Source organism: Trachurus trachurus (genome assembly GCF_905171665.1).
Source record: "Trachurus trachurus genome assembly, chromosome: 11".
Taxonomy (NCBI): Eukaryota; Metazoa; Chordata; class Actinopteri; order Carangiformes; family Carangidae; genus Trachurus; species Trachurus trachurus.
Window position 1 is genome coordinate 13779354 of NC_139904.1, and position 26965 is coordinate 13806318.

General features: G+C 42.6%; 1 protein-coding gene across 3 annotated transcripts in view; it reads right to left on the bottom strand.

Annotated features, from left to right (window-relative positions):
• med30 (mediator complex subunit 30) overlaps positions 1-26150 on the bottom strand; it is a 42335-nt gene extending 16185 nt beyond the window's left edge. For all 3 annotated transcript variants that reach the window (XM_083981933.1, XM_083981934.1, XM_083981935.1), the window contains exons 1-4: positions 26087-26150; positions 24209-24499; positions 20919-21077; positions 15112-15219 (exon numbers count right to left, since the gene is read on the bottom strand). In XM_083981933.1, the coding sequence (XP_083838059.1) occupies positions 15112-15219; positions 20919-21077; positions 24209-24403 (462 nt within the window). In that variant the 5' untranslated portion in view covers positions 24404-24499; positions 26087-26150. The remainder of the gene's footprint in view (positions 1-15111; positions 15220-20918; positions 21078-24208; positions 24500-26086) is intronic.
• Positions 26151-26965: the final 815 nt, after the last annotated feature.

Here is a 26965-nt window from a genome sequence, read left to right on the forward strand (position 1 = left end):
CATCTACTGCACCACATTTTACCACCATGTCCTCCTCGGGGCAAACCACCTAACGTTTCAGCCACGATCCCTCACACAGAATCGGGCGAGAAAAATCAGAGAGACTGAAGACAGAAAAGTTTGTTCACCTCACCTGCTATGATAATTTCGACTCTGACGAGTTGAAGCATCGATCAAAAAGCCTCAAAGGCTTCCTCTGGAGGGGATCATTATTTAGGAATCTATTTAAAATCCAAATCAGAGACTGAGGAAGGGCTTCTTCTTGGGAAGCTGAACTCTCTCCTCAAACTCCAGGTTGACTGATTTGGATTTCTTTCAAAGGCCGATATAATAATAATAGTTTTGAGCAATAAAAAGCAACCTGACAATTAATCAATCAATACCCCGCAAAAAAACGGTTGACTGCTCAGTCAGAGTAACGCAACACAATAACTCCTATTGTCCCCAAATCCTGTTGGAAAGACCCTGACGACGCAGGTAGCTCAGCTGTAGAAACCTCCACCTCCACAATACAGGAGGCAGTTTATTTTGTATTTAGTTTAGCGTGCAGTGTGAATGCCGAGCTGTGTTTGAATATAAATCATCTCTGGTGCACAGCAGTGTTACCGTTACCTTCTGGGTGGGGTGAGGGCGCACAGCCATGGGCCATTGTCAGAGCCAAAACTTCTGCAGATAACGACAGTTTGTCAAACGTATAGCCGCCGCCGACTCTGTTTACCTCTACCTCAAACCTCTTTATATTCAGGGTTGATCCAGCACAGTGTCCTGCACCTTGCATTCATTGTAAAAAATAAAGAGCTGTTCCAACGTAAAATCTTCCAGTAACAAATTCCCTAGCTGTTGTTAATTGTGAATTTACTCACTCATTTACTACTCTGTTCAAGTTATTCTCTCAATTAAAAAATCTTAGTTGGCTCAATTTGGTTTATTTGCTTGCCCAACCAATTGGCACAATGTGGACATTTTTAAATTTTCAATTATTTCTTTAGTTGTTTATTTCAGGCTTTTTGTGCCTTTATCATAGGGAAAGTGTGAGAGAGAGTAAGAGCTAATGAGACGCAGCAAACCACCACCAAACATTTAGGTTTTTACACATTGAGCACATGTACATTGATCAGCCATAACATGTTGCGACTTATCAGTGTATTTTGAGTGAAGCCATGGGAAATAACTGAATCTATAAAATTAAGTTTGAAATAACTTATTTCTATATGCACCAATCAAGACAAGAATAAAGAGTCAACTGTTTTAAAGCAGAAGTAAGCGATCCGGTCGTTTTGGCTAATGCTGCGTTCCAGGTAGGCTTTTGAAACCGTAAATTACAGCTTCAAGTCACAACTTACGACTTTGTAGCGTTCCAGGCAACCCACTCGTGTTTTTCCAACCTGTTTTACCTGTGAAAGTCACTATAACGGCCACTCGTAACTTCCGACCCGTGAACTCGTACCAGATCGAACTGGTATGACTTCACAGGTCGGAAAAACACGAGTTGCCTTGAACGCACCATAACGTCTTGTCAGCCGATGGAGTTAGCAGCCCCAGAGCGATAGATATAACAGCCCCCGTCCTCGTCCCTACGTCACCACAGTCAGGCGCATCCCTTGGCTGCACACACAGCCCTGCATGCCGTTCTCTCTCCTCATTGGATAAAACTTGTAGGATATGAGAAAAGTTTTCTCCTCGGCTCAGAGCAGAGCAGAGTGACTGAGAGACCCGTGTTTCGGTCCAAACACTCTATGTAAGTGATTGCTGTCGGAAGATATAACTATTTAAGACTTATATTAACACAAAAATATCGCTTACTTCTGCTTTAATGTTATGAATGTGTATATGCCACATTGTATTTCGCTATATACTTGAGTATGTGATACATAAACCTTTGAATCCTTTCAGTTATGTACAAGTGGAGGACAAGTAGTGTCTTTAACACTGCTGGACAGTAAGCAGTACGTTTCTTTCTCTTATTGGTGTGAACCTGTCATTTATGCCCCCGGTGGATGTCTGCTGACCTGAGAGTGTCGTGGGGCCTCGGCTGCTTGAAAACTAAATTAAAAACATCTCTCTTTACAGGAACCTTTGGTCTTTTACTTGAACCTACCCCTGTTTGATGTCTAAGCAAGTCTGCGCCCCATATTTCTTTTCCTCTTAAAAGCAGTCGCAAAAGCATCAGAAAATATAAAGCTGGCTTTGATGTACCTTTTACTTATGTTACACAAGCGACCTACCTACCTAGACCAAAACAGGCAAATTATCTGCACAATTCAACAAAAAAAAGAAAAAAGAAAACAGCCTTTTTCCAACTTACATCACGCCTTTCTCTCACGTAAACAATAGTCCAGAGCAGCACAGCACAGTTAGACAATAGTTAACAAATAAAAAGCACCACTAATTGCTTACATAGCCCTTAAACACTAGAACACAAAGCAGAAATAATTAGGGTTGCACTTGACACTAAATGCAACAAAATGCGAGGAAAACATGTATTCTAGTAAAAAAAAAAAAAAAAAGAAGAAAAAAGGCAGCTCTGATTCCTCCTCTGCGAGAGCTTTGCGGCTACATCGGCCTTCTGACCCCGGCAAAACAATTAAAAAGCCCTCGGCATACAGCAGCCTCTAATGGGCCACATATGAGGCTGCTAACAAGACAGAGGTACGGGCACCTGCTGTGCACAGCCTACTAATTCTGGAGCTCGAACATAGTCGCTGAGGATGGGAAGTGAGCGACAGAAAGGGAAAGAGGGGATGGAGGATAGGGAGAGGGAGAGGGAGGAAGGTATGGGGATGAAGGGAGGCAGGAAGGGAGAGGGAGAGGGAGTGGAGCACAGCAGGGGGGTAACTGTGGCTGTGGGGGTGGAAAGAAAACAAGAAAGAAGGAGGGATCTGGGGAGCGATGGAGCAAAGCAAAAAGGAGATGGAAAGAAACAGAGAGATAGAGCATCTGCCAACAGAGCTGCATCCACTCTCTCTCTCGCTCTTATTACAGTTAGGAGGTTGCGTTTGTTTATCATCGGGCCTCGGCAGACTCCCCGCCTGCTCTTCAGATAAAACTAACCGCCAGTGCCACTGGAATTCATTATACACGCCGAGCCGGCAGCGAGCTCGCTCAGGTCCTGGAGAGGAGAGGAGAAGAAGAAGAAGAAGAAGAAGAAGAAGAGTGGATGGCTTTTTACTATTTGAAATTACAAACATCCTCCTTGCTTTTAATTTCTCCCTTTCTCATTTGAATAAAGGGGACAGACGTGGTAATTAACGGGGTATTAAAAAAGCAAGGCAGTGTGCAGTGAGGGAGGAAGAAGAGGAGGAGGAGGAGGAGGGAGAGGAGAAGTAGCAGCAGCAGCAGAGTGGGAGAGATAGTAACTAAAGGAGGGAGGGAAGAGAGAGAGAGAGAGGAGCTGTGGAGAATTAATAACAGGCCAGATCTCTCCAAGGCCTCCTTAATGGGCTGTGACAGGAATTTATTCACACTTAGGCTGGTATTAAATCAAACGCAAGGCGAGTGGCAGGCTGCAGCAGAGGGGTGGGGCAGGAGGAGGCGGAGGGGGGAGGAGGGGGGCAGGTGCAGCAGAGAGGACAGTGGGAGTCTGCCATGTCGTACAGGTTGGGCATTACACCACCCATTCCCACCCCCACACACACACACACACACACCGGGGTGGAGGGTCGTTTCCAAGGCCTTGTGGGATATAGGTAGAAGGATGGAGAGAGAGACGGAGCGGGCGAAGGGGTTACTGTGTAGTATGAAGAGAACAAACGATGAGTGATGTGGCAGCCAGCGACAGGACAAGCCCGTCCCACGTCCCCACGCCCGCAGATGGAATGATTATCAAGTGGTCCGAAGAGCCGCCATGAATCATCCTTCCTCCGTCCGTCCTGCAAAATGCACCGTCACTCAGCCGCCACCACACAGTCAGCCAGTCAATCAGTCAGCCAATCAGTCAGTCAGAGAGAGAGAGAGAGAGAGAGAGAGAGAGAGAGAGAGAGGGGAGGGGGCTGATTCCCACCGACTTGGACGGCGCTTGCTACAAGACAGCTGGCGAAAATGGAAGCGGCTCAAAAACACAAAGCTCCGACCAAATTAGCGCTTAGCGGAGAAAATTCTGCCGGCGAATTTATTTGTCATATTCTTTGTTTTCCTTCATTAATTGGCGTGTGACCAGTAATGCAGGATATTCATTAGGGCAGTAATTTGTGGTCACTTGGGTGCCACAGAATTTGGTCTATTTTTTTTTCTTCTTCTTTTTTTTTTCATTGGAGCAGTCGTGTGGACGACCGGGGGCTGGGGGGGGGTGGCGGGTTTGCACATTGATATGCACAATCACATTCTACAGCACCAGAGGTCTGCCGCACAGAGATTGAGCAATCGCAATCCATTAGGCACCAATGAATTATGCCTAATGCATCTTAAACATTTATGCAAACACTGTTGACTTTCACACATGCTCACATAAACTTCCCTTCTTCATACACACACACACACACTTGCATTTGCATAAACTGCATAACCTCATTACATACTACATGCGTTGGAGCGAACATAGACTACTGCCTGAAACATGGAGTTAAAGGCACAAAATCACATTTACATTCAGGAGCACGTACACTTGTGAAATACGCACATTCAAACACACTTAAATTCAAATCCATACTGTCACACACAGCATGCTTCCTGGTAAAGACACTTGTGGAGAGTGATGGGAGTAATGCCCCCCCCCCTGTCTCCCCCTCTCCCCCTTTTTCCTTTTCCTCCTCCTCTCCAATGGCGGGCAGATTGCATCACCATCCGTCAGCCAGACTCCGACAAACAGCAATTACCCCAATCGACAGATAACGAGAGCGAGGCTATCACTCACAGCCAGGACGCCCCATAAAGCAGCCAGACATTACCATGGAGGAGTCATTTATCTGCCTCTCCTCTAGTCATCCCCCCTTCTACTACCACTCCACCCATCTCTGATCTTTACTCCGACTACCTGTTTGACACCATCTGCTCTGGGTGTGTGGGCTTCAGGCTTCAGCTGCAGGTGTAGGATATGGGTCGGGGGGTTATGGGGAAGAGGCAGTGGATGGATTTGTGCTGCATGAAGCGTGGCGCCTTAAACACACGCTACAGCTTTGACTCTACTCGCAGGATGAAAACTGTATTTATGATGCAGCGAGGAGGAGGAGGCCGTAGAGTTTCCTCGAATTAATACGTGAAAAGGAAAGATAAATGCTGTATTTTCTCCGTCAGTTTGAGGTTCGACTGGTGATCTAATAATGACGTCCCCGCTGTGCCCTTTTCTTCTGCGGTGCTTTCACTGCACCACAAACTTCTTCATCGCAGTGTTCCCCGATCCCTGACATTCGGATGAAAACGCACATTAATCCATGTTCTCTTGTGACAATTCCCTGAGAATTGGGCTTGATCGGAAACCTGACTAATGAGCGGTCTAAGTGAGAAGCCGATTCTCAGTTGACAAAATAGAAACTGCAGCATTTTTTTTTTTTTTTTTTTAATTGTTAGATTTGTTTCGAAAACTTAGTACATAAAACTTAATACATAAAACTTATAATGGTTGACGTGGTTGTGGTTTTTAAATTAGAGCCTTCTCTCAGAGTGCAATGGATCAGTTTCAGGTTTAGATGAAGAGGTTACCTTGGGGTCTTTTAACATTTCCTGATTAAATGATTAATGGGGAAACCATTTGGCAGATTAATCTATAACGAAAATAATCCCTTGTTACAGCCCTAATGGCAACAGGAAGATCCCCAATTACTGTCCTGCAATCAATAGTGCACTTCCACAACAAGTTAAGAGTCTCAACTGGCTGATTTCACTGGTTCTAATGAGAGTCTTGGTGACATTTTCAAAGGTTATTCTTCTATTAAGGAGATATTAACCCTGAAAGACATGCATGTTTTTAATCAGGTTTGCCTTAATAGAGGACTCAGGATATCAGTCTCAGCTGTGGTGGGTTTTGCCGGTTCCACCAAACTCGACAATAGAGGCTGACGATTTCACTATTAGTCCATTAGTATGGGATCTGGATGGGATATAGGTCTTTAGATATGCAGTTTAAAGGGATAATTCAACATTTTGAACAAATTGGCCCATTGCCATAATCCCTATAGTCATAGCAGTAGGTTCGTTACCTTTGATTGTCAGTGCAAGCTGTTATTAGAACGGCGGAGCAGAGCCGCGAGCTGCTCAGAGCTACACTACGGAGGCTAATGGGATTTCTTGGTTTCCCTCATCAAACTCATCAAATACACAATCCAACAACTCCAAAACGCTCTCATGGACAAGTTGAGACCTGCACATTCACCACGCTATGAGATAATAACAGAACATTACCAGACAGAGTTGTTTTTGAGCGTTTTGGAGTTGTTGGATTGTGTATTTGATGAGTTTGATGAGGGAAACCAAGAAATCCCATTAGCCTCAGAGCGTAGCTCTGAGCAGCTCGCAGCTCTGTTCCGCTGTTCTAATAACAGTTTACACCGACAATTAAAGGTAATGAACCTACTCCTAAAACTATAGGGATTATGGCAATGGGCCAATTTGCCAAAATGTTGAACTATCCCTTTAATTTGAATAAATCAAATTTTCTTTATTTTAAACATAATAGTCTTCGTTCTGTTGTCTCCTCTGTGTCTGCTCTGACTGGCACAGGACATGTGTGGAGTGAGGACAGGGTTTTGTCAATGAATTCTGATCTCAGTAAACAACAACTGCCACCAATGTTGATGGCTCTCACCACAAGACCTGTGGGAAACATCGTATGATATGTTACATTTTAGGTATTAATACCTTATCTTATTCTCAGGACAGGTTTATTCTCAGGACAGGTTTTTTTTTTTTTTTTTGCCATGGGACTGGGACGGGACAGGGAAAACTTCAGTGGGAGCGGGATGGGAGTTCACTGGAGTAAAAATCTAGGCGCAGTGACTGAGTGGGAGTGGGATTAAGTGATAAACATCAGTACCAGGCTTCTCCACGTCCTGCAGCCGACGTCACAGAACCAACGTCAGTATTTTCCTGCAGTCTGTATAACAGAAAGCAGGGCCCGGGACGGGGCTGCCGAGTCGACAGGGATTAGGGTCGGGATTGGGCAGGCGCTTGTATTTAGGGGCTAGCCAACATTGCTACTTTGCATTATTCAATCTTATGAGCACAGAACACACACACACACACACTTCAGCAGCTCTCTCCAGATCACTCTCCTCTGTCAAACGGTGACAAGCGTGGTGTCTGTTCCAAGGTTATTTCCCTCTGAACGGAGAGAACGAAAATCCCCATCCTTGGATTTAGAATCCTATTACTCCTCCGTCTTATCACTCTGCCTATCGCCCCTTCCCCATGAAGATGCATTATATCATTGTTCATTATTTACAGGAGTGAGTGAATTTAAATTTTGATAGAAGTCGTCTTCTCAGAAGAAGAAAAAAAAACGACTTTCAGGCTTTTCTAAGGGGAAATATGAGGCTAGCAATCGTGGAGCAGTGTGACATATCAGCTGGAGAGTTTGCAGCATGCTTGGACTTATCTTTTCACTTATGCATCAATCTTTTCTCTCCCAGCATCCTGTTACAGAAGGCATCCTATTTTCCCTGCTGCAGCTGAATTTCATCAGTCATCTGTTATTCCTTTTGAAGACCCTATCTGAATGGGAACGGCTTAACTCTGACAATCCACAGCTGTCTACACATCTTTCAATCCATTCTTTCATCAATCTTTTACCTGTCTCTTCTTTCCTGTACATCAAGAGGCCCCTCGCTCGCTCGCTCATGCACTCACTTGCTCTTCTCGCTGCTTCTGCTGCTGTTATGCACAATTTCATTTGTTTCAAAGACAACACACGAAATGTTGAATGTTGTTGTTTTTTTTTCCTATTATTATTTGCATCTTACTACCTGTTTGTTCCTCTGAGCGTTTGTTCCCTCCTTCGTCCTTTACCCTCCACTTCACACGTCTGCCGTCCCTGACAACACGGCTATCTGTCTGGTCATCCATCCATCCTCAAACACCTTTCCTACCTCAAGAGCCCATTTCTCTTACCCTTCACTCAACAGACGGCTTTCTTTTCATCTCACTTCTTCTCTATCACAATTTTTTCATCTTTCACTCAATCTTTTTTTTTTTTTTATCGTAGCATCTCTCTGCCATTTAGCTCTTTTTTCTGCCTCCCTTTTTCCTTGCCACCACACCCTCCTCCTCCTCCTCCTCCCAGTCATCCCCCCTCTCATCCAGTCCTATCCTATCTGGCTGGAGCGACTGCAGCAGATGTAGCCAGGACACAAACATCTGCTTCCCCTGTCCTGCTGCATCTCTACTCTGCTGATCAGACTAACCGCTTTAACTCCCCAAAGCTTGCTGTCCTTACTGCTGCCTTAATGTGCAGCTGGGCAGCCCGGGCAAAAATCACAGCTAAATATGTTGCAAACACATGAGGCATACACTGCAAATCCCAGAGCCAGATTGGAAATGTGCGTTTCTAATAGGTTCAGGGTTTTAGCCTATGGGTCAAGCTCGGAGGATTTAACAATATGAAGCATCGCTCGTAATTTCCTCAATAAAAAAAAAAAAAACGACAAAATGTCAAGTGACAACAAAACTAGGAGCCAATCACATGAGGGAAACAAAGCTGATCATATGGCAGAGCGGACCATTCTCCAAATTAGGCACACGGGGCTTGTTTGAGTTGGCTCAACACACCACATGCTAATATTTTTCCTATCCAAAGTCAGATAGTTAGAGAGAGAGCTCAACGCTCACAGACTCCCCACTTGTCAGCAGAGGTAACACGACAATGAGCAACAAGAAGCAATAATTTGGCTACAAAACAGACCACCCAACACTCATTCATGTCTGGATATGTGTACCTTTGAGAGTGACTACTGTACATACAGGTGAAGGTCAGGCATCAAGAAACACAACTATGTAAGTGATGGTGAACAAAAACTGAAAAAGCTCCATCAAGGAAGAGTGAAATCATTACTTAAGTTTCCATCATAAAATATTGATTAACTGATTTAAAGAAAAATACATCACGGTACGCTAGAAGGATGATAATACAAAATGTAGAAGACATGGACACTGGATGAGAGAGGTCAAGTACCAAGTCCATTTATATGATAAAGGGGTCGATTCAGAAATTCTTTGTTGCCTGGCAGCCTTTTCTTAAAGGGACTACGAGGAGTTTCGGAAAGCTAAGTGTTTTCACACTACATTTCCCATGAGCCTCCGCGTGCACGGTGAAATTCTTGGACCGGCGCAAGACAGACAAAAGCGAAAGCATTTGCCAAGAATGTTTTCATTAATCAGATCGAAAGTCGGAGGTTCGAAGACATTCAGATACCGTCGTAGTTCCGACCATAAACGATGCCAACTAGCCACCCACCGGCGTTATTCCCATGACCCGCCGGGCAGTGTCCAGGAAACCTCAACTAGGTTAAATAATAATATTAAAATAACTACAAAGACAAAACGATATATTTAAGTGTGGGTAACGTAGATTCATCCACATTAATATGAGACTCTTTTATAACCAAAAGCAAACTCCTCGGGGTCTCTTTAACTCATTTTGAAACTGTAAATGCAGATAAAAATTAATCTTTAGTGTGTAATTATGTGAGTGTATATGTGTGTATGTGCATGCATGTAATGTAATTATTACATAACCTTCTGGCTATAGTGCTCTGGTGTGAGGGATAGGGAGGGGCGATGGAGAAAAATGTCGGTATAATTAATGTTTACATGTTCATTTTTCACAGTAATAAAAAAAAAACTGAAAGATAAATGGTATCATCCAAACAGAATTGATCTCAGCCCATCTTAAAACATGAAGGATGCTTCCAAAAGCGAAATGGTAATGGAAGTACGACTCATTATTTTTTAATAAGTCCTCTTATTACATCATGGCTAATCAGAGAGACAAAGATAAAGAAGCTCAGTCCAGCTGCAGAAACATTTTATGCACTGAAACCATTGAGACATGACTGGAAATCAATATCAATACACCAGTGTAGTGGATTTCATCTGTTCAGAGTATGACATATGTTGCTCTTAAATAAATTAAGCACAACTTTCTAGTGCATAATGACTGTTTTTGTATATCCATTGCATAATAAGGTCTCGGCACCATATGAATTAGAGACCGCAGAACGTGAGGAGAGCCTCCCCTGAGCAAATCACTGTAGCCTGTCCCCTCCGTCTCTATATGCGAGCATCATTTGACAGGACTCAATTTGCATGCTAATGCTCTCCATAGGGGGAAGGTCACATCATAAACAAGGTTATTTATCACTTCTATACACAGGTCTCTAATAGGACAAAATTACTCACTTTATATGTTCTGTCAGCCACGAAGAAAACTGATAAAAAAGTATTTCTGCTTTTTGTACTGTAAGTGCTAAAAACAAATCTCAGTATTTCAGCCCAGTATTGGAATAAGCACACGGTTTATTTATCTATCAAAGTATCAGCAGGCTTTTACCATACTCTGCGTGGCTTTGTGTGAAAAGGGGGATGCTCTTTGTTTTGGACCGGGCTGAGTGCAGCTGAGCGCAGGGTTCACTGCAATGTTTTACTGTAGTGTTAACATTTAAAAGCAGCCAGGGGAGCTGTGCTGAGCTCTTAAAAATAACCAATTCTCATCTCTGCTGCCGACACTCCTGACCTTGGACCATTATCATTGCAGCACACACTGAAACGGCTTGGCATGCACAATCTGTACGGTGCCAGCACAAAGCACATACAAAGGGAAGAAACAGCAAAAAGAGGGCTTCAGCCTGCGATGCGCACACACACACACACACACACACAGAAAGCATGTGTGAGAGCAAACGCAAACATAATCTTGTCTCTCTGAAGGAAGAACAAAAGCTCTTTCTCTCATTCTCACTCAATACACACACACACATACGTATATATATATACACACAAACACAACAAATCCATGACAGACGAGGCGAACTTAAAAGGCCACCTGAATAATGCATGTGTTTTACCTGAACCTTTTCCACGCCATGTCCACAACTACTGTACTGGGGTGAGATATGCAAACTGCTGGGAGGTGTGCTGCGCGTGGCTGCTGGCTGTTTACCTCACCTGCGTCTCTGTGGGATCGAGGTTTCATCGACCCAGGGGCTGATATTTGCACACGGTGTGTTTTCGTGTCGTTTAGATGGAGCCCCGTTTCCCAGGACGAGATTAAACTTAATCCAGGACATAAAAAAATAATCTATGATGGCAAATGCCAAAAAAATAAAATAAAAATCAAGGGGCAGGATTTGTGAGTGTTAAAGCAGCCTGTGTTGTGTCCCAGCGGTCGGTGCAGAAATGCTTTGCAAGACTGGGACATAAAATAATAAGTAAACAGCTGTGTGTCTGCTATAAATATTTTATTATTGCACCTAATGGGCTTTTAATTTGACATAACTGATGCAGGAAGTGGAGACACATTGGAATACCCTCATGTTACAAGAAAGAGAAACGAGAGAAATATAAAAAGTAATTATCACTCTATATTGGTGGATATTGTTGTTATTTTGTTGTTATTTTGATGGGATTTTATATTGTATTATTTCAGTTTTCAATACTATTATTACAATATTTCTATTTTTATTCTACTTTTCATTGGATGGGGCATCATTTGTCACTGTTTTCTCTTTGTTTCAAGGGATAGTTCAACATTTTGGCAAATTGGCCCATTGCCATAATCCCATATCTCATAATTAGGAGTAGGTTTGTTACCTTTGATTGTCGGTGCAAGCTTTTTTTAGAACGGCGGAGCAGAGCCACAAGCTGCTCAGAGCTACGCTACAGAGGCTAATGGGATTTCTTGGTTTCCCTCATCAAACTGATCAAATACACAATCCAACAACTCCAAAACGCTCTGGTGGACAAGTTGTGACCTGCACATTCACCACGCTATGAGATAATAACAGAACGTTACCAGACAGAGTTGTTTTCCAGGAAAATGCAGAGACTGCTTGCCGGAAAACTGCCGCCAACGGGAATGCACATGGCGCGGTTTTGCATGAATTTACTTTGAAAACAACTCTGTCTCATAACGTTCCATTATTATCTCATAGCGTGGTGAATGTGCAGGTCACAACTTGTCCACCAGAGCGTTTTGGAGTTGTTGGATTGTGTATTTGATGAGTTTGATGAGGGAAACCAAGAAATCCCATGAGCCTCCGTAGCGTAGCTCTGAGCAGCTTGCGGTTCTGCTCCGCCGTTCTAAAAATAGCTTGCACCGACAAATAAAGGTAACAAACCTACTGCTATGACTATAGGGATTACGGCAATGGGCCAATTTGCCAAAATGTTGAACTATCCCTTTAAGTAGCTTGATTTATTTTTTTCTGTACAGCACTTTGTAACATTGTTTTTTTTTTTTTTTTAAAGGTGCTACATACATTTTTATTTTTATTTATAATTATTATATTATTATATTGGAGACCTAATTTTAAATGGTAGGATCCTCCATTCCCACACTGGAGTCAAATTGTTTGCACATGCACGAGGGACTCACAGGAAATGATGCGTGTAATCCAGACTTACTGTTTGTTTATGTATCTCAGAGATAACAGGCGTTGTGGAGCCGTGTTGAGTTGAGTGTACTACTGACACAAAAGAAAGTTTCCTGACTGCTGCTGCTGCTGCTGCTGCTGCTGCTGCTGCTGCTGCTGCTGCTGCTACTTCACATTAAAAGCATTCAGAACATGTGTTGGCTTTTATTGTGAAGCAGCCACAGGAAATACAAAACATCTGACAACAACTGTTCATGAAAAATGTAGTAAAAAATTGTTTAAGAAATAATACATTTGAGGATTTTTTCTCTTTTTTGTCACCAGGACAAGCACAGGCATCGTCACAGGAAACCAGGACTTAAGTTTAAAAATGAAATATTACACTCAAACACTTCCAACTTCTTGCAATGTGGGGATAAGTTTCTCTTCCAGCCTCATCACAGCACAACTGCTATTAAATTTTCATCGTCGGTTGTACTTTAATACATCTGAGAAACCATCTTCCTGTGCATCTTCACACTCGGATGTACCTCGCTTTGTCTGCAGCATTAAACCGAGCCGTGACTCAGGCTCAAGTCTTTCCGTAACAAACTTTAAGACTTTGACTGACACCGTGGCGTGTGAGTCGGGAGAAAAGCTCTCTGCTCTGCACTTCAGAGTGTCATAAAACAGCCCTTCTATCAGAGCCGGGCAAAAACATATCTGACAGTGAATAAATTTGAAAAAGCTCTCAGGTATGTTTGATGTCTGACACTTGAAACCCATTCCAAAAAGTGAAAAACCTCACTCACGAGACGAAAAAAGAGGGCAAAAAAAATCCAAGTCATCTCTTCATTGTGTGAAAAACACCGCAGGCTACTATCTCACTCCAATCAGCTTATCTTTTCTATTTGGAAAACATCTCTATTCATTAACTCACTTGTACAAATATCTTCTTATATGGGCTGTCAAAAGATTAAAATATTTATTGCAATTAATCACATTAATGTCCACAATTCATGGCAAATGAATCACATTTTGTTAGAAATATATCTTAAAAGGATATTTTCCAATAAGGAAGGCTTCACTCCATTTGGCATTAAAAAAAAAAAAAGCTCCAATAATAACATGACCGCTCCAATACAAGTGAAAACTGTAAGAGGAGACGGTTTAGCTTGTGACTGCAGCTGATTCATTTCCAGCAGATGATTCAAACTATGTGTCGATATAATAAAATATTATATACCCATATAATAAAACATGCATTAATCATGCATCAAATAAATAGCGTCATTAAAAGGAATGTGTATTAATGTGCTATTTTTCGCTGTACCTTTGACAGCCCTACTTTTAATCCATACTAGCAACACAGAGTCTTTCATTCCTGCCAGTTTGGCAGGAAACAGACCCAGTGAATTGAGAGTTTCACCCTCAGGCTTCAAGTTTAGTTCTATTTTCAGCCCCAAAATGTCCAGTCCAACAGCCTATCAACGCTGCCATCACACCGATCTCACACTTCATCTTATCCACATTTCTGAAACAAGACACCCAGATATTTGAACTCCTCTGCTTGAGGCAGCAACCTGACAAGACTAATCCACAGTTTTCTGGTACGAGTACCGTAACTGCAGATTTTGAGGCGTTGACTTTTATCCAAACAACTAGACGCTCTCGCTTCAAGCTGCCCTGGTGTGTGCACTGACTGGAAGTCGTGGCTCAACGAAGTCGACATGAGCTGCATCAGGGAGCCTGAGGACACACTACAAACTTTTGCATTATCTAGATCACGGACGTGGTTTTTTTCGCTGATAGGACCAGATGGTTTCAGCTCTCCTCAGCTCCACGATACCGTCAACAAAACCGGTCCTGAGTCCTCCTGTCCCCCAAAAAAATGCAACAATCCATAGTCAGATGATCGTCCTGTATTTCCTAGGCTATAGCTGATATGTCAGCAGCAGCGATACCATCTCAGCAGGCCAGATCCGTCTGTCCCTGCTTGGCTCCGTCTGCGAGACAGACGAGCGAAAGTCATCCAACTCTGCCTCCAGCGCAGACAGCATGTCAGTCAGGTTCACAAGTTTGTCAAATTCCTCAGATTCCCTGGGTCACAAACACAGTCTGCAGACTAGATACTTAATCTTGCGTGGGAGCAGAGTACAGCACAGGCTACACAACTACAGAATGTGATACAGTGGCTGCTATGATCCACTACATGTATCTAGTCCCCAGATAAAAAAAAGGTGGGATTGATGCTGCGGGGAAATGCTATTAAACTCAATCAGCACCCAGACGATAAAGTTTATCAAGTGCAGCCTCTTTAATTTTTTGTTTTGTGCAAACCTCCTGCTTACAGCCTGTTTACTTTCCAAATAAAAGGAGTCTGGGCTTTTAAAGCTTCAGGTTAAAAATGATGAATAAAATTAAAAATCTGTAATGAATTTCAGGCCTAATTATTACTTATTCTTATCTTAAAGAGGATACTGGATCCAGTGTTTTCCCCGAAGCTCAGGTGATGTAATATGATTTCTAATGTCTGGAGGCGTCACAGCTGGCCGGGACTGAAAAAAAATCTGTGACCGTCATGGTCGTTTTCCTGTTCAGGTGCAGAACAACATACCTTGTTGACCTCCAGGATTTCTCTCCTCTCCTCAGCGGCGAGGCGGCTCTGGCCGGCTGAGCGGTCCTCGTGTTTGGAGCTGTCATCCTCCACGAAGGGGATCAGTTGCTGCAAGAGACGACAGAAAACACCATTTAGGCTTCGTTAGTTCAGTTAATCACATCCAGACTGTTAACTGTGTGTTTTATAAGAGGAAAAGTTTCCTTCACTCTCAAATAGTTCCAGCAGATATATATTCATAATCTTGTAAGGTCTCATTCTGCAGTGCTGCACTTTCTACACGTGTCTTTATCCTCTTATTCTATCGATGGTCTAACGATACTAAAAGCTCTCTCGTGTATTGTATTCACGTTTGTCAGTGGGAGAGCCTTAACGCCCGCTGAGTACAGTCACAGGTATGTATTATGTGCATATTGGCAATCTCGACCTATGAGTGCTAAGCCACACTCAAGATATCCCTGTGCTGTCTCGTAATCTTGTTCCCATGAAGTGGTGAAAATGGGGATTCTGTGTAAGCTCTCGAACACAGCCTGAGTCTCACTCTTCTCTCCTCACCGTCGAGAGAGACAGGGCAGAGAGAGAGAGAGGGAGAGTGGGAGATTAATTCATTTTTAAACGCTCTGTGTGCTTGACCTTGTCTGCTTGACACTACAGTGAGGCTGGCTGACGTGCACGAGCCTCAGGGCGACGCTCTGCTTTCCTGAGGGTCACTGCCTGCTGCTTTGCATCACACTGCCCCCTAGTGGTCACCCCAAGGAGGAGGAGGAGGAGGAGGAGGAGGAGGAGGAGGGGGAGCTGGCTGGGGAGGCTTGCTGCAGTCACCCATCAAGTAACGTCTTGAGCGTCTTGAGAACATACTGTTCCTCCTCTCGTAGTGTAAACGTAGTCAAAATGTAGTCGCTGCTATTCTACAGCAGTTCCAGGAAACACATAACATCAGTTACGTTGACATTAAGTCAATATTATGGTTTCGCACTCTCTCAGAATCTACGGACCAATTTCCCTGAACAGTTTTAAGACTTATGATGCCAGGTTTTATGGGGTTTCGGGCCACAAAGATAAAGATACAGCAGTTTGTTAAAGTGGAGGCGAGAAGGTTTTGTTGCAAGGAGAAAATGAACATTTCAAAAAAAAAAAAAAAAAAAAAAAAAAACTTACCATCTCCAAAGCTTCCTTTTCAAAACAAAAACCACCATACCAGACAAGATCACAAACATAGATTAGATAGGAGACTCTCAAAACAACCAGAAGCCAATAAAAACGGCTATACAGTAGGAAAATACACCTTGCTCCAATAATGACTTGGCACAACGCTAATCGAAAATTGTGCAAAGTCTTGGAGGTTATTCTGCAGCGTCTGACCCGAGGTTGCGCAGCTGGACCGGAGGCCCCCGCGGACACCAGACGATGACTCAAGAGAGCTGCTTCATCTGGAAGCAATGACCGACTGGTGTATACGAAGACGGTTAAGAGCTGGCCAACATCAAGACTAACACGAAAGAGGTTGGAAAAAAAATAAATAAATAAGGGAATAAACAAAAGCAGGCAGACAAACAAATGACATGAGAGGGAAAGATTGCAGGGAGGTGGAGAAAGGCAGAGAGGAGGGGAACGAATGAGGTAGAAAGAGGTGAAAGGGAAAAAACAAAAGAGAGAATAAATAAAGGAGAGGATGCAAAAAACACAACTAAAGAGACGAAGGAATGGAGATGTACAAATTTGGAAAACTTTCTGTGCTCCCGTCGGTTTCCAGGAGGAGCTCAGCGCCAAACTGTAAACGCCAAGTGTTGGAGGGAGAAAAGACGGCAAATGATATATGCAGGATATTATACGAGCTTTGTCTCTGGCTCGAGAAAACTTTAAAGAAGAGAAAAGAAGCGAGTTTTTTAATTAGATAAATTCAGACCAAAGCCGATGACATATCGAATTTTAAAGGTAGTGAGCTGATTTTGGCAGCTTGTGGGGGGAAAAAAAGAAAATGTGCTGAGTAGGGTGGGGAAAGATGGATGGAGAGGGTATTACGTGTGTGTGTGTACGTGTATGTGTGTGTGTGTGTGTGTGGGTGGATGCACATGAAACCAAGCAGCACGTGTGTGTAAGCGTGTGTGTGTCTGTGTGAGTCATAACCCCTGCCTCTTCCACAGAAAGATGGATGTGGTTTCCTGCCTGACAGAGAAAAATGGCCTAATGAAGTTTTCCAGGTTGCCTCGCTGAGACAAAAGGAAAAAGGGTAGAGAAAGACAAAACCGAAAAGACAACGAAATAACACGGGGGAAAAAACAGAGTGGTGAATGTGTGAGGTAAAGAGGGAAATGAAACGGTGGGGCTGTTCACTTCAGGAAATGACAAGAGGGAAAGGAAGACTTGGACGGAGAAGAAGCAGAAGAAGTGGAAAGAAAGCTGGAGAGAAAAAGGAAGGAAACGAAGCCAAGGTGAACACATAGATTGAATCAGAGAGAGAGAGGAATTGAAAATAAAGGGGAGAGCCAATATCAAGCTGCAATAACAGAGGGAAAGAGGAGGAAAAGGTGGAGAAAAAAAGAAGGATAGGAGGAAGAAGAGAAGCAAGAGAGTGTGAAAGAGTCTGAGGAGGAAAAGGGAGCTGCAACTGGGCTGCAACAAACGACAGCTGGAAAGACAAAAGGGGGAAGCGCTGACGTGTGCATTCGGTCCAGCTGTTCAATAAACGGGTCTGTTGCTAATTAGGCTGCGATGAGGTCACGCTGCCCGAGTCATTGATTCCACTTCCTGTTTTTTTGGGCTTGGCCAATAGCGCGCGGCTGTCAGACGGGGCACCTGAATTCTCCGGGATGATAAATGGCGGGCGCGTCGGGGGCCAAAATCAACAACCTCCTCAGCCCCTGGATAAACACGGACGGTGGAGCTCGAGCTGAGCTATTAGGCCGGTCAGCGCTGGACTCTCTCTCTCTCTCTCCACCACCAAGGGGAGATAAACAAACAAACATTTAAATAAGGTGGAAAAGAAGAGAGGAGGAGGAGAGAGAAACAGCTGGATGGTGTGTAACGACTCGATGAGGATTTACGCCATTACAGCGAAGGAAAGAATGTCAAAGTGAAGAACCTCACAGGCTTCTTGATTTAGGGGGCAGACAGACGAGAGTCGTCCTCAACAGATCATCGCCGAGCAACTGTATTACTCAATGCGGAAAATGTACACGGTGGCAGCCATCACAAATGTGTTCCAATTTAAGACTGGTCTCCACCCACATCCTCCTTTATCCTCAGTAGGAGTCTGGTGAGAGAGATTAGCTGCAAGCCAATCTGTAGAAATTGGGAAGGGACTGCCGCAGTCATAAATCCAATCAAACAGTGGTGGATAGCCTAGCTGTAGCCCTGCATGGAGCCGCCGCACACACAGTGAGCCATCATGTGTGTGTGTTGATGATGAAGTGCCTTTGTGACATGCTACAGCGCGCCACATGCATGTCTATGGGGCGAGACAGGGCCACAGTTGTGCACATGCACGTGTATTTTTTTTTGTGTGTGTCTGTGCAGGCGAGGCGAGGCGAGGCGCAGCGAGGATGGAGCTGAGGTGCCGTTGTTCCTGAAAGTGGATGGTGACCGTAACTGGCGGTAAAGAGACTCTGGAGACTCACCTGAAGCGACCAATGAATCTGCTACAGGGCGAAGGAAAGACAGACCTAGAGGGGAGGATGGAGGGGAGGATGGGAGGGGGTTTGGTGAGATAAGAGCCCCCGAGGGTAAAGATGTGCATGTATGTGTGTGACTGCATGTGTGTGTGTGTGTGTATGTGTGAGCAAGGAGGAGGTGTGGCAGTAACAATGGCCTACTTCCTTTAAACTAACAACATCCTAATTTAGCAGGCAGCTTGTGAGAGAAGCTCGGCTCGGCTCTGAAGCTGCGGCTGAGAGCACACAAAAAAAAAAACCCATGACAAGCACTTTGAGTTTGATGCGTTGACATTAGCATCAATCAGTCTTGTCAAATGGCTCCATCACCCCGATAGTTACGACCAACCACACCCTCTGAAATGTACCTTGTAATACAACTTGCTTTAAAGGGATACAGTAGTTCACCCAAAATTCAAATTTCGACTAAGGGCTGGGAGAAGTCTCAGAGTCCTCCGTGCTTTCTCGGAGTTACAGCGGGGCTCGGCGCAGCACTGCATGTCCATATGACGGTTGCGAATGGAGCTCACTTTTCTTCGTCCAAAAAGACACACCAAAAAAACATCCAAATACCTCCATAGTGCTCGTCTGTAATGTCCCTCTTGTATTGAAGCCCCAACATGAGAAATTGTTCCGAAAAAAATGTCTATGTTTTAAGCTTGTTTGTAGCGGAAGCTCCCAGTGTTGCTCTGCCGGAATCTTGCACGATTTGCGGAGCCGTGAACTGGGTGTCAATGCAAATCGCGCTAGATTTGGACGGACCAGGAAGAGCAGTGCTGGGAGCTTCCACTACAAACAAGCTTAAAATATATACTTATTTAATTTTTCTCGGAACAATTTCTCATGTTGGGGCTTCAATACAAGAGAGACATTACAGACGAGCACTATGGAGGTATTTGGATGTTTTTTTGGTGTGTCTTTTTGGACGAAGAAAAGTGAGCTCCGTTCGCAACCGTCATATGGACATGCAGTGCTGCACCGAGCCCTGCTGTAACTCCGAGAAGGCACAGAGGACTCTGAGACTTCTCCCAGCCGACATGAGGGTGAGTAGATAATGAGTGAAATTTGAATTTTGGGTGAACTATCCCTTTAAGGTAACATAATGTCTCAAATGAGCAACTGATAATGAGACAATGTCTGGACACTATAATAAATATGGTAAAACTTCAAGTTGATTTGCATTTTGTCAGTCAGAAAGAATGAATCGCTGTATTTTATCTTTATCTGCATCAGCGTACACAGAGCGCTGCGGGGGGAAAACGGCCCCGACAGGCTGTAAACTGTACAAACTGAGCCTTGTCTCTCAGAACCCACCGAGCCACAAAACTAAGTGTGATGGAAGCAGGAAGCGGGAGCCGGGAAACTCAAGAGTGAAAGAGCCCAAATCTGATGTTTTGGTGTCACAGATGATCAACAGAGACATTAAAACTTTGGTTCTTGCAAGTAAAACAGAAAAAAAAAGATAGAGAGACTTGTGTCAGCTGATAATGGAGTTGAGAGTGCAGCAGTCGTGTTTGTGAGTTGAACTGACACACTCAACAGCGGAGTAAAAATGACATCCCTCATGTTTGTGGGTTAGTCGTAACTGAGGAAAACAAAAATGCTGAGTGTTTATAAAAATTAAATGTTTTATGCAAGAAAAAGCACAAGCACCCCCACCCCCAGCTGATTTTTACTAATCACACTGATGATTTCCTGCAATGACATAATGCAAATAAAATTCCTTATGCAATGAAGGGTTGCGTTCAGCACCATCTTGGCTCATATTAACTCCACAGGTGTCCCATTCAGCATCAACGTGGCTTTCAGAGCGGCTGATTCTCTAATCTCAGGGTGTGTGTGTGTATGTGTGAGTGTGTGATCAAACCTGAAAGCTCAGTTTGTATGTGGAGGCAGGGAGAAGCAGCGCGTAGTAGGACACCGACTGAATTAATTTCACCTGATAAGGATTTAAAGGGCAACACACACACAGGTGTAAAGATGCATCAAACCACCGTTGTGTTTTACGTAACATCAACCAGAGCTGCTCAATCAATCAGCTGATTGACAGAAAATCGTCATAACATGAGTCTCCTCTCACCCAGAAAAGACATTGACCAGACACCAAAAGTGTAAAAAAAACAGAATCAATCTCAGTTCTCGGTGTCCATGTCTCACCTCTGGAGGTATGGGGTCCAGCCCGGCGCAGTTTTCGTTGCATTTGTCGTAGACAAGACGCAGCTTGCGGAAAAGCACAGACAGCATTCGCAGGTGCTCCTGGAGTTTCCCCAGCCGGTCCTGGTGGGTGTTGGGGTGGTAAGTGACTCCGTTAGGCAGCTGAGAAGCAACCACAGAGGGAAACATCGGGGTGAGTAAAAGTACAAAGTACAGCAATTTTGTAAGAACTAAAAAAAATAATAATAATAAAAACAACCATCGATCTCCACTGCCCAAAGCTCTGGTACAGTGATAAGAATTAGGACTGAAATCTTAAAAATGCCATGTTTGTGACCATGCAACAATATGATAACTGGACATGATGACCATATTTTACTGTTACAATTTAATTTAAAAGGTGAGCTGCTTCAGCTGCTGCACTTTCAACGTTTTCTCTCGCTCTGCATCGCTGGATTTCAACTACATTGTGTGTTAAAGAGTAACAAGACGTGTTTTTTTATAGAGAGGATCGACAAGCCTCTGGGGCAGCGCTGTCTGATTATAAACATCCTACATAACATGAAACAAGCCTGCCTTCAGGGCAAACAAAGGGAAGACAGAGAAACAGAGGGGAGACAGACAGACAGACAAACAGAGAGGGAGGGAGGGAGGGAAGGAGGGAGGGAGGCAAGAGCAGATAAATGAAGAATTTTTATGAGTATAAAGAAGACAACCTGTGATCTTACAAAAAAAAAAGCGAGAGAACAAGTCACAACAATGCTGTTTGTGCATTCTGTGGCTGAGGAGCGTTTGTTTGTTTGTTTGGCCCCCGTCTCCGGCTGTGTTTTTAACAAGGTGTGTCTCAGAGGGACAGGAACACATCCAGGATAAACTCACGCTGACCTCCAGCTGAACTACATGTGAACTGCACATCAATAATAAAAAAGGAGCAATATCCTCAATAAAAAAACACTCAAGAAAATCCATTAGCTCAACTAATTCAACAACTGTCTGCCACCACTTGATTGCAGTGAATTAATGTACCATGTAAAAAAAATAACACACATATTTGAGCTACCAGTATGACCCATTAAGACAGTGCAGTGACTTCAGACAGCACACTGCGTGTTAAACAGCCTCTGAACAAAAAACATTTGTTCCACCAAACGAAGGAAAAGGTTGTTGCTTTTTAAGTCATTGATCAAGTAACACTATTAAAACACCAACACAAAATCTTATTAATAAGTGATTAAAAAGAAAATAATTTAGTAGAATTTTAATTAAAATAGCTACAGGCCAACACAGTCCCTCACACCTCTCCGTAAGTTCCTATACCATTTACTTTTACACCATTTAAAGAAGCTGACAAAATGATTTACCTGCCATAATAAAACAGAACAGAGCTTAGAATTAACACTCAACGCAAAGTCTATCTGTGGCACTAGTGGTCACAACCTTTTATCTTAAAAGAAAAACTTCTTCTCTGTTCTGACAACATACACAAAGATTAACACCATTATTGCATTTAAACATGGGAAATCATTGGACAGCCAAGAGCATAGACCCCTTTCTTAGATTTCTTACTATACATGACATAACAGTTGAGAAATATATATCAATGATCATACTAACATCTTTTGACACAACAAATGATACTGTTGTTAAACATTTTGATGTGTGTTTCTTTGGTGGTAGGCCTCAACTTTGAGCAAGAACTATCATCGTTTTCACCAGATCTGGAATATTTCAGAGCTATTTTGTCTCTGATGGTGAGAAAATTAGATTTGCTCTGGTATTATTGAGCCTCAATGAATTTTTTATCAGGCCTTAAAGGTCAATTTATAGTTCAGCTTCATCATGCAGAAACAGGCCTTCTTCGTGGCAGATATATTGTCCCGACTCATTCATAGCAGAAAAGCACAGAAGTGAGTGATAATATTAACAATGGCTCTGCTCTGGTAACATCTCCCCGTCCCACTCTTCAACATCAGGACCAGAAAAACTGAAGCAGCTCAGTGGAGTTCAAGCATCATTAATTCCATTATCCATACCTGTGCTTCTCCTGCTGTGACATGTGGAGTGAAAAAAAGCCCACCACCATACTGACAGGATACAGGATAAATAACACCCAACCTTTTTTCCTACTTCACCAATAACTTTAGTTTCTTTGCTTAAAAAGTGCTAAAAAGACTTTGCATGATTTACGGACAGAATATATTGATGAAGTCTAAACTCTCTACTGTCCCTATAGGCGTCTCATATTCCCTGGTTTTGTCCAGCTATTCCAGAAATTAGGTCAAAATCAAGGCAGTGATTAAACGTTTGGCTGATTACTCAGTGGTCTCTGTTTCCATTTAGGATTCAGGCTCCTGGCACTGTCTTGTTTTTAAATCCTGCATCAGAAAAACATTTTAACAAATGTTGACAGATGTTTTGTCATTTCCATAATAGTGCTTTGTCACGTTACCATCAAACCTATTATTACTATTTCTGCATTTTTCTGTATAGTTTTAAGTTGTGTGCACCCCATGACTTTATATCATTATATCTGCTTTTTTATCTTTTCTGTTACATAAATACAGCACAAAATTGCAGTTTTTACTTTTCTTAAGTGGTTGTTCTTATGGCTTTAACATTTGGGTAAGTGTGTTAGGGTTACGGGAAAAACTTGAAAAGAAGGAGAGGAAAACAGAGAAGCAGAGGGCAGCTGTAACTATATGCAGCTCTGGAAAAAATTAAGAGACCACTCCCAAAATTATCAGTTTCTCTGGTTTTACTATTTATAGGTATGTGTTTGAGTAAAATTAAATTCATTTTTTGTTTGTTTTATTCTATCAACTACCGACAACATTTCTCCCAAAATTGAAATAAAAATATTGTAATTTAGAGCTTTTATTGGCTGAAAATGACTAAACTAGTCTAAATAACAAAAAATATCAAGTCTTTTCAGACCTTGAATAATAATAATGCAAAGAAAACATGTTCATATTTATTCCTAAACAACACAGCAAGAATATTTTAACTCAGGAAGAGTTTGTAAATCAGTTTTTGTGGGATAAAGTCAATGTTTAATCCCAGCAGTGGTTTTTATAATCTTCCTAAAACCAGATGTGGTTCAGGTAATGTCCTACAGTAATCAATGTCTCATTAAGTAGAATGAGTTGTGTTTGTGTTGGTATTTAGAAAAGAAAAGAAAAGAATGACAGTCATACATGTAGAGATGCTTTTAAGAAACATTTGTGAAAGTGGTCTCTTATTTTTTTCCAGAGCTGTATATGTCATGTGGACAAGAGAGACAGCGTGAGACGGACCTGCATGTTCCTGAGGAGCTGGAAGATCTCCATGGTCCTGAGGACAATGTCTTGGACCGTCTCCTGGCCGATGCGACACAACGAGGCTGTGTTGACGTCGCGCGCCGCCTGGGCCTGCTGCTGCTGTTGCTGCTGCTGCTGCTGCGCCGGCGGCGGCTGCCCGCCAAAGGGCGACACGAGCGGAGGGGTTGTCATGGAGACTATAGGTGGAAGATGGTGGAGGAGAAGGTGTATAGGTCCAGATGAAGTTGAACCTGTCAAGCTATTCCACACCAGCACACCCTTACATGCCTGGAGGAAGCAGCAGGAGAGGAACATGTGAAGAGAAATCGTTACAAGGAGTTGACAGTTAATGAGACACAGATAATCATTAAAGAAGGTAATAGGTAATTATCTGATAATAGGTAATCTATTACTTGTTTGGTCAATAAACAGTGAAATATTAACATGATTTCCCAGAGGCCAGTGTCTTCAAATTAACTTTCTACATTTGAATTTTCACACTGAAGGAGCTGAAACAACTGTGTTTGGCTTTTATTGATGATAGAATAGCTATACAGTGGGGGAAATAAGTATTTGATCCCCTGCTCTTATTTCACTTGATCAAATGTACATTAATCTATAACCTTTTTATATGATTATATTATTTCTGGATGTTTTCTTTGATATTATGTCTCTTTCTGTTGAAATAAACTTACCATAAAAACTATAGACCATCCATAATAGTGTGAGGGAGCAAATTTACAAAATCAGTAGTAGGGGATCAAATACTTATTTTCCCCACTGTTGTAGTTGGATCATTTCTCTTTAAATGACTAATCGATAGCTTCTACTCTCCAGTACGTGCTCTGTGAAAAGTGCCCTAAAATAAAATGGTGGACTCAATAATGTATAATAACAAGGATATTATTGGCATATATTTACCTACCACTGTGATTCTGTTAATGAAACTTTGGTTCATTTAGTTTTGTTCTCACCACCGGACACCAGACAACTCTGGAGCCAACTGGCACGTTTTATCAGTGATCATTTTTACCCCAGTTTAATTTATGCTGAAAAAATGTTCTGTTTGGCTACACTGAATTTGATAGGAAATAAAATCCCCAGTTTTACTTGATTAATTTGTTAATTAGGCCTATCTGTCTGCATATGTTAAACAATACATCTCCTCTATATGTGATTGTGAAAATAAAAAGCCTGTTAAAACATATGATCTTTGTAAGCTTTACAAAATAGCCATTGAATAAGTATTTCTTTTCTTCTTTCTTTGTCTTGTTGTGTGTTTTTATGATTGTATGTTTGTGTATTAATGTTGTAGGCTATACACTTATCCTTCTTTGTATTCATCCTCCTGTGCTGTTGTCAATAAAACAACAACAAAAAAACATTTACCTTCAGTGATGTAGTATTGTTAATAAAGTATAATAAGGATCTCCACCAGCTTCACATCTGAACTAATACAGAACAAGTGTGAAAAGCTAAAGGAGGTGTTAACACTGATAAAGTCACTGTGCTAACGCTTTTAGCCTTAAATATAAGTTGTCTGTCGGGGCTTTAGAGAGAAGTCAACGCTTCTCTAGACCAGGACAGGTGTGCTGTGTTTCTGTGGACTTTAAATAAACCTATAAAAAAGCATTCAGTCAAATGACGGATCAATTAGCCGACGTGTAAAAGTGCAGTGGTTGTCACCCAAAGCTAAAGTGGACAGTCACAGTCAGTCACACACACACACACACACACCAAACCACACGACACTTCAGCTTCAACTCGGCTCGTTTTTGTGAGTGTCCTCTGATTATTCCGCCACCACGTTGAAGTTACCACCGCGGCGATTCTTCATATCTATTTAACATGACATAAAACAGCATGTAAAGTTACCTGTGTGGAGATAATTGATCTATTTTGTTGACATGTCAAGTCCCCCCTTTGCTCTGCTCCCTGGGTCTCGGTTGGAACTATCGCGAGAGTTTGGTCTGACGGCACCGCGAGGCGTTGCGGTAAGTAACGAAGTAGAGGCGCCACTGATTTTTCTGTAATTCAATTGGATAGTTGTTACCAACGAGATATATTTAAATCTTAACAAGTACCGGATATGTTTTATATCACATTGCATATTCAATTTCATGTATTCACTTTTTTTTTACTCTGACTCGCTTCCTCCAAATGTTTCGAAAGGTAATAATGTTACGGTAAAAATGCGCACCGTAAATTTCTTCAGGCTTCTTGGACTTGCAGCGCCATATGCTGGTCCAGACTTATTTAACAGCCAACTCACACACATCTGACTTCATCAGCCCTCGAGCCAATTTACGCCACATGATTGCTCCTCATGGGTCATTATGTGTGTGTGTGTGTGTGTGTGTGTGTGTGTGTGTGTGTGTGTGTCTGTTGTCTTCCTCTATATTAAATGAAATCACCCACCCATCCGTTACTTGCACTGTACAGCTGTGCTTGACTTATTTTGTGAGCCATCAGAATTCATATTGATTCGAAATGCAAGAGGTGTCAGAAATAGACAGTGGGCTATACAAGGGCTGCCTTTTCAGCATCTGCGTGCTCTGCCATGCAGCAGAATTACTGCTTTGACTTACAGAGACTACAAATAAGACTGCAGTGAAGTTAGTTTGAAGTTGGATATTTGACAGACATTCGCTCACTCACTCGCTTCTCAATATATTAAAAATCCATATAAAATATAAGATGTGTTCAAATGCAATAAAAACAGGTGTGTCTCATAGAGGAGGCTTAGCCCTACCA